This window comes from Pygocentrus nattereri, chromosome 17, assembly GCF_015220715.1.
Source record: "Pygocentrus nattereri isolate fPygNat1 chromosome 17, fPygNat1.pri, whole genome shotgun sequence".
NCBI lineage: Eukaryota > Metazoa > Chordata > Actinopteri > Characiformes > Serrasalmidae > Pygocentrus > Pygocentrus nattereri.
In genome coordinates this window covers 38,655,328-38,666,359 of record NC_051227.1, presented here as the reverse complement: position 1 = coordinate 38,666,359, position 11,032 = coordinate 38,655,328, and the positions used below count along the sequence as shown (strand labels likewise).

General features: G+C 42.2%; 1 protein-coding gene across 3 annotated transcripts in view; it reads left to right on the top strand.

The window, feature by feature from the left end:
• The first annotated feature begins 280 nt into the window (after positions 1–280).
• snx19b (sorting nexin 19b) overlaps positions 281–11,032 on the top strand; it is a 60,270-nt gene continuing 49,518 nt past the window's right edge. Inside the window, exons 1-5 of one of the 3 annotated variants that reach the window (XM_017723944.2) lie at positions 281–425; positions 3,779–5,458; positions 7,790–7,928; positions 8,019–8,119; positions 9,948–10,067. In XM_017723944.2, coding sequence (XP_017579433.1) covers positions 3,794–5,458; positions 7,790–7,928; positions 8,019–8,119; positions 9,948–10,067 — 2,025 coding nt within the window. In that variant the 5' untranslated portion in view covers positions 281–425; positions 3,779–3,793. Of the gene's footprint in view, positions 426–643; positions 811–3,778; positions 5,459–7,789; positions 7,929–8,018; positions 8,120–9,947; positions 10,068–11,032 lie in introns of those variants that run through there. The other 2 variants (XM_017723946.2, XM_037546520.1) reach the window with 2 other exon arrangements.

Sequence of the window (11,032 nt, the reverse complement as noted above, 5' to 3'; positions counted from 1 at the left end):
CTTGCTCCTGACGCCACCACTGTAAAGAAATTAGTATACAACTGGACCGGCACCGAAACAGCGTGCGTTGCTTATATCTCAGTGATTGGACTATGTAGAATTTTCCAAAAATGGATGGAATTGTGCTCTAGAATCTGTTCTGTGTGCTGCCGTGGTCACATAAGTATAATTACTGGAAATTTACAGGAGAAAAACACAGATCTGTCCAGTGTCGCAGTCACTCTGTGATCGTTTGGGTTCCCTGTTGTTATTTCGCTGGGAGACCTGAAGGAGGCGCTCTGTCCAGGCCTGCGGGAAGGCGCTGAAGAAGAGGAAGCCACATCAAAACATGACAGTAGGCGTTTCCGATGCGATGTCTTGAGAACCATGAGTTGATTTAACCTCCTGGCAACTTTATTACAGCTGCTCTGGAGTCGCGCATCCAGGTAAACCGTCTGCTTTTGTCTGGTCAGTGTCTTCCTGAGCGTGTTAGTGAGTTAGCGCTGTGCTCGGCTGGCTCGGTGAGCGACGGTGTCCAATCCCGGTCCGGAAAGTAAAAATCCTCCCCAGGATTTTGTTCCAACTGCCTGGACGGCTCTGCTGCTGGCTTAATCTAACCAGAGAAGCCGGGCTGTCGGAACAAAATCCTGGGAAGGAGTTTTACTTTCTGGACCTGGATTTTACACCGCTGTTGGTTAGTCGCCCAGTCGTGGTCAGTGTCGATGACGGATGGCGACTACAGCGAATGACTTTCAGTTCGTTTTAGTTTTCCTGCTGATGACCACCGATCATCTCTGAGGAGCGAAGGACGGGGAACGGTAGGAGACGCCGGTGCGGTTTCGCGTACTTGACAGTTTGAAGTTTTCCTAGATTTTACCAAGACCAGCCAACCAAGCAGACCCAACTAACTAGTTACTTAGATTAATCCTGCAGCGAACCAACCACCAACCTCAACTGCGTGGGCAGCTAGCTCATTATATTTTCTACCGAGGTCAGATTCCTATTCGAATCTTTCCGTTCCACCTTAAATGGTGCAGCCGTTACATTCTGCTGGAACGAGAGAAATCTGACTTCAGACTCGGTTTTCTTGTCATTCGGACCCCCGCAGCCGTGCTGTGATGGTTGTTGAGGTGGTCGTGATGCTTTGGGGAGACCACCGGCGGTGACCGCCAGGCCTCGCCTGGTCCTTTGTGGATGTCGCAGGCCGCCGCTGGCCGATCGCGGTTTAATGCGGGAATTCGTGCTGGAGGCGTTTCACTTCTTATTTTTTAAAAGACGGACACTTCACTGCTTCACTAACTGCTGAACATCCGGAGATGATTCGTCATTAAAACGGCCGCGTTTCATCTACACTGTCTAGTTTATCAGCTCTGCTTACTGTACAGCGGCGCTTTGTAGTCCTACAGTTACAGACTGTAGTCCATCTGTACACACACACACACACAATATACACAGATACAATATACACAGATACAACACACACACACACAATATACACAGATACAATATACACAGATACAACACACACACACACACACACACACACACAATATACACAGATACAACACACACACACACAATATACACAGATACAACACACACACACACACACACACACACACATACAATACACACACAATATACACAGATACAATATACACACACACACACAATATACACAGATACAATATACACAGATACAACACACACACACACACACAATATACACAGATACAATATACACAGATACAACACACACACACACACACACACACACACACACAATATACACAGATACAACACACACACACACAATATACACAGATACAACACACACACACACACACACACACATACAATACACACACAATATACACAGATACAATATACAAACACACAATATACACAGATACAATATATATACACACACAATATACACAGATACAATATACACACACACAATATACACAGATACAATATACACACACACAGATACAATATACACACACACAATATACACAGATACAATACACACACACACACAGATACAATATACACACACACAATATACACAGATACAATATACACACAATATACACACATACAATATATATACACGCGCACACACACAATATACACAGATACAATATACACACACACACAATATAGACAGATATAATATACACAGATACAATATACACACACAATATATATACACACACAATATAGACAGATAATATATACACACACAATATACACAGATACAATATACACACATACAATATATATACACACACACAATATAGACAGATATAATATACACACAATATACACAGATACAATATACACACACAATATACACACATACAATATATATATACACACACAATATATATATACACAAAATATACACACATACAATATATACACACACAATATACACAGATATAATATACACACATACAATATATATACACACAATATACACACATACAATATATACACACACACAATATACACAGATATAATATACACACACAAAATATACACAGATACAATATACACACACACACACAATATACACAGATACAATATACACACACACACACAGATACAATACACACACAATATACACAAATACAATATACACACACACACACAGATACAATATACACACACACACACAATTTACACAGATACTATACACACACACACACAGATACAATATACACACACACAATATACACAGATACAATATATATACACACACACGCACACACACACAATATACACAGATACAATATACACACACACACACAATATAGACAGATATAATATACACAGATACAATATACACACACACAATATATATACACACACACAATATAGACAGATATAATATACACACATACAATATATATATACACACACAATATAGACAGATATAATATACACACACAATATACACAGATACAATATATACACACACACAATATACACAGATATAATATACACACATACAATATATATACACACAATATACACACATACAATATATACACACACACACAATATACACAGATATAATATACACACATACAATACACAGATACAATACACACACACACAATACATACCCAGATACAATACACACACAAAATACACAGATACAATATACACACACCCTCAATACACACACGCACAATATACACACAGACATAGTATACACATACAATATACACACACACAATATACACACACACATACAATATACACACATACAATATACACTTATATTCAGAATGTAAATGTTTTTCATTGTGCAATACAGATCTTATGCAACTCTTTTTTTTATTCTTATTTTGTTGTAAATAGTAAAGATTTAACTTTAATTTTTATTATTTATAATGTTTATAATGTTTATACTGCTTCCCGTTTCTATTACTGAGTGCCTTACTCCTGTTACTCTGCTGCTGCTGTAATACTGTGAATTTCCCAGACAGAATAGCTTCTTTATGATTTTGTCCCATTACTGAGCCAAAAAATGTACTAATGCTGGCTTGGTTGTGTTTATTATCCTACTGATCAGAGACCTGGAGCAGTCAGCATTGGTTGACGCCACAGGGATTCTAGTTGTTATATGATGTATTTGTGAAATGCATGATGAGTATTAATGAATGTTACATGTTGGTTAAGCATCCATTTAAGGTATAAAGATGCATATAGTAGATGGCATATTTAGAAGGAACCTTGGACTGTCTACCCAGAAGTCTTTTTTATTGTTATTTTCCCTTTACAGAGTCTTGCCTCTGCCATGTCTCAGCCGGAGCATCTTAGCACGTCCCCCTGGGGCGTGGCCGAGTTTATGGTGCAAAGGAAACTTCTTGGATTTGGTGCGCTCCTGGCCTGGATGATCCTGTTCCACTTATTGGTGAACGTTTGGCTTCTCTGTGTGTTCACCAGCCTCTTAGTAGTTATAGGCGGTTGGCTTGGGTCTCAGGCTGTCCTCGACTCTGAAAGTGTGGTTCATCTCGAGCGTTTTGTTTTGCTGGAGAAGATCCAGTCTACTGCTGAGAGCGAGCTGGAGCTGGACCACGAGATCCAGAATACAGTTAGCAAGATCATACGAGACTTCGTCTCTTCGTGGTACAATACCGTGTCCTCAGAGTGTGAATATGAGGAGGAGGTACACAATGCCATGATTTCTATGGCGATGGAGCTCAAGCGCCGGGCGAAGAAAGTGGACAGGAAAGCTTTAACGCTGAGGACGTTGGATCTTTGTGGATGCCATCTCCAGTGCTACTTAAGAGCCAAAGAACTCATGGCTGGAAAGAAGGACAGAGAAGAAAGCAGAAGCGCTAATGACAGTCTATGGCAAGCGTACAGCACGACTTGCACATCTCATCCAGCTCTTCAGAGCCCTGCCATAGAAGTGAATTATGCAAGAGCAATTGTGGATTTGCTTTTACATGTTCTTGTCCCTCCACCACATCTGGAGACCAGGACAGGGAGATTTGTAGTGTGCGAACTTATAACGTGCAAAATTCTTCTGCCTTTAATTGCCAAACTGTCCGATCCAGACTGGTTAAACATGTTGATTGTAGACGTGTCTACCAGTAAGCCGCAATCCAGACCGGTCCAAGCAGAATCAGTAAAAATTCCCCCTCTTCCCCCAGTAGTCATAAATCAAGAGAACTCACAACAGGACCTTGAGGTTCCTTCTGCTTTAACTGTGAAAGCCAAGCCTGATACCCCTTCTGTGACTGACATGCCAGAATTGGCTGCTTACGATGTCATTGACTCTGCAGAGCTTTACTGTCCACAGAACCTAGAGGAGGAAGAAGCAAGACCGGTCGAGGCATTTTCTTCAGCGAATACAGGTTTTAGTTTGAAGGATTATCAGAGACTTGGGAAATCCAACCCTTTCTTTCAAGAAACCGACTCTGACTTGGAGTCTCCTCTGAATGATTTCAAAAGAAGCTCTTTAGAGTCACTGGTTCTGATAGGCCCAGAGGAAGCAATGTCAGAAAGACCTGCAGAGTGCCAAACGCTGGTAGATGGTGTGCTGGACCTGGAGGATGAGTTCCGTGTCTATTCCAGCACAGCAGAGACCACGTGCCCTAAGGTGGTGGTCTCAGAGATGCAAGAACAGCCTTCCGATGCCGCTGAAGGGGAAGAAGAGTTATCGTCCAGCTTTTGTGCTCTCCAAGACCTTGAGAAGAGTGACACCAAAGTGGACCTGGGGCTGACGGGTGTTGAGCAGTCAGGGGCATTGAATCCCAGTGAGCTTCTTCTAACGGATTCTCTTCAAGCCTCCTCACCTTCAGGGGGAGCCGTGCCACTTTCTCCTTTCGCCTTTGAACCCCTTAGTAGCCCTGAGGGCCCAGTCGTTATTCAAAACCTTCGCATCACGGGTACCATCACAGCGAAGGAGCACAGAGGAACCGGATCACACCCCTACACTCTTTACACCGTGAAGGTGAGTTTTCATCTGCTGAACCTGGCTAGTACAATTCAGCTTTGCTCAAAGTCATCAGTGGTGGCTTTGATTTTGGGAGAAGTCTTTTTGGAATTGAAAAGACTAGGGTGGCGTCTGATTAAGGATATTAATCTTAAAATGTTTCAGCAACAAAGGCCTTTAAAAAGAAAACTCATTTTTACTATATAAAATTTTTTTACTTGAATGTGTCAAAGTCATTTTAGGCAATATTAAAGTATTAGTAATGAGAAAGTAGAAATAATAAAGTAAGCAATAATAACAGCACGATCTGCCCTCAAGATGTTTACAATTTGAAATCAAAGAGCATAAACAAACAATATCACTCAATATCAACTGATCTTATTTAAACACAACAGTGGTGTTTAACCGATATGCAGTCGGTACTGGAGTTTTTTTTTTTTTTATGCAAAAATTTCTTACAATACAAACATAATTTTAAGTATGCTAAAACTTGTTGAATATTTGCAAAGATAAAACATTTATTTCAAGTTTATTTCAAGTATTTGATTGTTCTGATGAAACGTTAGATAGTTATGTTACGAAAAAAAGGAGATACAGCGGTGAATGCCGAGCACTGGGCTTCACTGTCTGAGGGTCTTCTCAAATGAAGCTTTGAAACCCACAACTTACACAGTCACTCAGACTAAACACAGTCGCATAAATGTCTAAACCTGTTGAGCTGAGTCAGAGCTCTGTTTGCAGTTTTCCTTTCTAACACCTTTGACATCAGTGAATGTGAACCCCTCACTCAGCCAATGAGCTGATCAGCTCCCAACCAATCAGCTCTCAGTAGCAATAAAGCTAACGATCAGGACATAGTAGCATTAATGCCAATCAGCGCGCGGTAGCAGTAATGCTAGCCAATCAGCGCTCAGCAGTGCCAGCCAGTCAGAGCTCGGTAGCAGTAATGCCAGCCAGTCAGCACTCTGTAGCAGTCATGCCAGCCAATCAGTACTAGGTAGCGGTCATGCCAGCCAATCAGCACTCGGTAGCAGTCATGCCAGCCAGTCAGCACTCTGTAGCAGTCATGCTAGCCAATCAGTACTAGGTAGCAGTCATGCCAGCCAATCAGCACTCGGTAGGAGTCATGCCAGCCAGTCAGCACTCTGTAGCAGTCATGCCAGCCAATCAGTACTAGGTAGCAGTAATGCCAGCCAGTCAGAGCTCGGTAGCAGTAATGCCAGCCAGTCAGAGCTCGGTAGCAGTAATGCCAGCCAGTCAGAGCTCGGTAGCAGTAATGCCAGCCAATCAGCGCTCGGTAGTGCAAGCCAGTCAGAGCTCGGTAGCAGTCATGCCAGCCAGTCAGCACTCGCTAGCAGTCATGCCAGCCAATCAGCACTCGCTAGCAGTCATCCCAGCCAATCAGCACTCGCTAGCAGTCATGTCAGCCAGTCAGCACTCTGTAGCAGTCATGCCAGCCAATCAGCACTCGGTAGCAGTCATGCCAGCCAATCAGCACTCGGTAGCAGTCATGCCAGCCAGTCAGCACTCTGTAGCAGTCATGCCAGCCAATCAGTACTAGGTAGCAGTAATGCCAGCCAGTCAGAGCTCGGTAGCAGTAATGCCAGCCAGTCAGAGCTCGGTAACAGTAATGCCAGCCAATCAGCGCTCGGTAGTGCAAGCCAGTCAGAGCTCGGTAGCAGTCATGCCAGCCAGTCAGCACTCGCTAGCAGCAGTCATGCCAGCCAGTCAGCACTCTGTAGCAGTCATGCCAGCCAATCAGTACTAGGTAGCAGTCATGCCAGCCAATCAGCACTCGGTAGCAGTCATGCCAGCCAATCAGCACTCGGTAGCAGTCATGCCAGCCAGTCAGCACTCTGTAGCAGTCATGCCAGCCAATCAGTACTAGGTAGCAGTAATGCCAGCCAGTCAGAGCTCGGTAGCAGTAATGCCAGCCAGTCAGAGCTCGGTAACAGTAATGCCAGCCAATCAGCGCTCGGTAGTGCAAGCCAGTCAGAGCTCGGTAGCAGTCATGCCAGCCAGTCAGCACTCGCTAGCAGCAGTCATGCCAGCCAATCAGCACTCGCTAGCAGTCATCCCAGCCAATCAGCACTCGCTAGCAGTCATGCCAGCCAATCAGCACTCGCTAGCAGTCATGCCAGCCAATCAGCACTCGCTAGCAGTCATGCCAGCCAATCAGCACTCGCTAGCAGTCATGCCAGCCAATCAGTACTAGGTAACAGTCATGCCAGCGAATCAGCACTTGGTAGTAATAAAAACAAAAAACGATGTGCAGGTAGGCAAAACATGTAGAGTGTGCATGAAGCTCTAGTTATCACATCTTTTGTTTTCTTTGGGGATGTTTTGCAGTATGAAACTGCAGTGGACTCTGAGAATCCAGGCACATTGCAGCCAGTGGCTTATCACACAGTCAGTCGTCGCTACAGTGAATTTCTGAACCTGCAGACGCGTTTGGAGGAGAAATCTGAATTACGCAAAATCCTAAAACGTGAGTTCTGCTGGATTACAGTGCCACGATAAAGTGCTTGCTTTTGTGTTGTACAGTTGTGGGTCTTTACTTGCATTGTTGTCATTTTAGATGTCAAAGGACCCAAGAAAATCTTTCCTGATCTCCCTTTTGGAAACATGGACAGTGACAAAGTTGAAGCCAGAAAAAGTTTGTTGGAAACATTCCTTAAGGTACGTTGTCAGTGACCGATCATACTGTACTGTATTGGTATACAGTCTGTGTGGACTTTAAAGTCATCCTGAAATCCAAATTTTTGCGTTTTTAGTTCATGTCATTGGTTAGGTCATATTAAAGGGGAAGTCCACCGATGATTCAAACTGTCAGTATTTGAGACGTACACGAAGTAATGCAGAGTGGTTAAACATGAAGTGGTTCATAGTAGAGAAACATACTGACTCAGAGTTCTTTACAGTGGTGGTGATAGGAACCCGGACTCACAATGTCTTCAACAGTGAGACAGATTTTATTTACTATTCAGAATGACAGGAGAACTTAGACTTGTCTTCTGAGGTTTCACATGTTAAGTTGATTTAAGGTATAGTAGATGTAAATCTGAATTATTTTACCTTACAGCACCCACCGTTTCAGATGCCTGGTTCCTATCATGACCACTGTGAATGATTCTAACTCAGATTGTTTCTCTTGAACAGAGCACTCCCCATCAAGCCCCTCTGAATGACTTTGTTTACATCTTGACAAGTATATTAAGCAGAAATTTTGAAAAATCGATAGAATTGTGTGATGTGGTAAGACAGGGCCTAACCCATCACTAATGAACATCACCCTTAAAGCTTAATATGCATAGGTGTGTGTATGTGGGTGTGTGAATGTACTTACCTGTGTCTGCCGGTGAAGACGAAACAGCAAACGGGGACGGCAGGGAAACTCACCTTATCCTTATCGGGAGGATCCACCGATGGGGGGAAAAGGGGGGGGGGTCTATTTCCCATCCAATACCCTAGTGATGATGAAAGGAAATAGTTATGTTATAAATGTTATAAAGTATTGGCCAAAGCAATGATCTTACCCCGGACTGGTTGCATAACCCAGGCTGACCATGTGCATCGCTATTGTTGTTTTTAAATGCAAGTAACACAGTTCAGACCACATAGTGGGGAATGGGAGCCCCAAGGGCGGGGCTTAGTATATAAAAGCCGGGGGTTCCTATGACTCATACTGAAAACACTGGCTGCCTGTAGTGTTTATGGGATAGCGTATGACGCCTAGTATGCTATGTAAATACTTTATTTTCTGTTTGTTTTTTCTTGTTAATAAACCGCCTGATAGTGCGCTCCATCTTTGGCTTTGTTCGTCCTACTGGTCTCCTTCCCCCCGCAGACCCAGAAGCCACACGTAAATCCAAAAACCTCTACTCGAGAGGCAAAACTGATGCTGCAAATGCCAATTTCTTCACTGTTTATATAGGAAAGCTCAGTGTGTAAATAGGAGAGCTTAGTTCATTTATGCTTACGCCTGTATAGTTAACCGTAGCTCTAATCTGTTATTTCATTTGTTTATATTTAAAAACTTTTCTATTTTCTATTTAAACTTTTCTATTTCTTTTGCACCAAGAGGGGAGGGGGGGGGCTGTAAACCAATTTCGTTGTGCAAATGTACAAGTACAATGTGTAATGACTATAAAGGTTCATTTCAACACGCATCACAAAGCGTAATTCATCTCAGACCATTTTATTTAAAATAGAATTTATTTTCTTGTAATTGTTTATTGAATTCTGAGGACTTTTGTCTGATATTTTAATACATTGCTGCACCAACGCACAGAAAAAAGTAACATTAACTAGTCGCATCACGTTTCGCCTTCCACCTCCACCACCTCCACCACCTTCACCTATCACGTAAAAACGCTCCGCTAGCTCAGAGACCCTCCACGACACTGTTTCACTCAAAATTAGGTCACTGCAGAAGGAAAATGTGTCAAGATTCCTGCTTTCTGGTGACTTTAGGTCTGGACTTATGTTTTGATGCTGTGTTTTGCAGCAACTTTGTGCCATTCCTGAAACTGCCAACAGTGAGGAAATGCAAGAGTTCCTGGCCCTGAACACTGATGCAAGAATTGCTTTCGTGAAGAAGCCTTGTATTGTTTCACGCATAGACAAGGTACTTCTAACGTTTTTATTTACTGTAGGTTTTTGCAAAGTCCCAAGAGAACAACGTACCCATTGTCCAAAATATTTGTATGATTTGTATGAAAATTGAGCGTTCTATTAAACAACCAGCAATGTTTGAGTGGAAAAAAAGACAAATATAATAAAACAGCTTAAAAGCCTTTCTGACTGACAATGAACTGATGAATTGACATTATTGCTAGACTAGACTTTTGTTTGTCGTCAGCTTTCTCTCGGTAAGAGAATAAGAACATCAGGGGACACGTCTTCTGCTTAACCACTTACATACGTGTGACCCAAGATCAGCTCTGCCCATTAGACCGTGTAGAAAGAAATTCGTCGGCCCTTGATCGGTCGTGGGAAAGCGCATACTTTGTACGTTGTTTGCCTACAAGAGCAAAATGAACTACTTAGAAAGAAGACAAGGATTTCAGTTCACATAGATGAATGTAAATGTGTACATTTTTATTAGAGGTTTGGTTATTGGGCTTTCTCCACTATGCATAGGAACATGTATATCGCTGCTGTTGGAAGAAAACCTCACATCTCCATTTTTGTCATTTTTCAGTTTTTGACATAATTAAAAAATACCTGTTGCACTTTACACGGTTTGTAAATTTCATGAGGATTGGACTAAAAGAAATGACCCAAAATGACATGGGAAAAATTCTGGTTCCATTGACTTACATTAGGAGTCATGTGTGTTTTTCCCTTCTCCTGTAAAGTTACCATTTTGGAGATACGAGGTTGTCCTCCGACAGCAGCGATATGATATATCATCCAACATGGTAACGTTACAGGAGAGGACAAAAACACTTTATTTTTAACTTAAGTTAAACTAAAGAGGTTCATTTTAAGCTGTTTTAGAGCATTTATGTTGGTTCATTCATCATGAAAATGAAATAGAAATAATTTTTGTTGTCATTTTGTTTTGTTTTGTTAATGGAAAGCAATGAG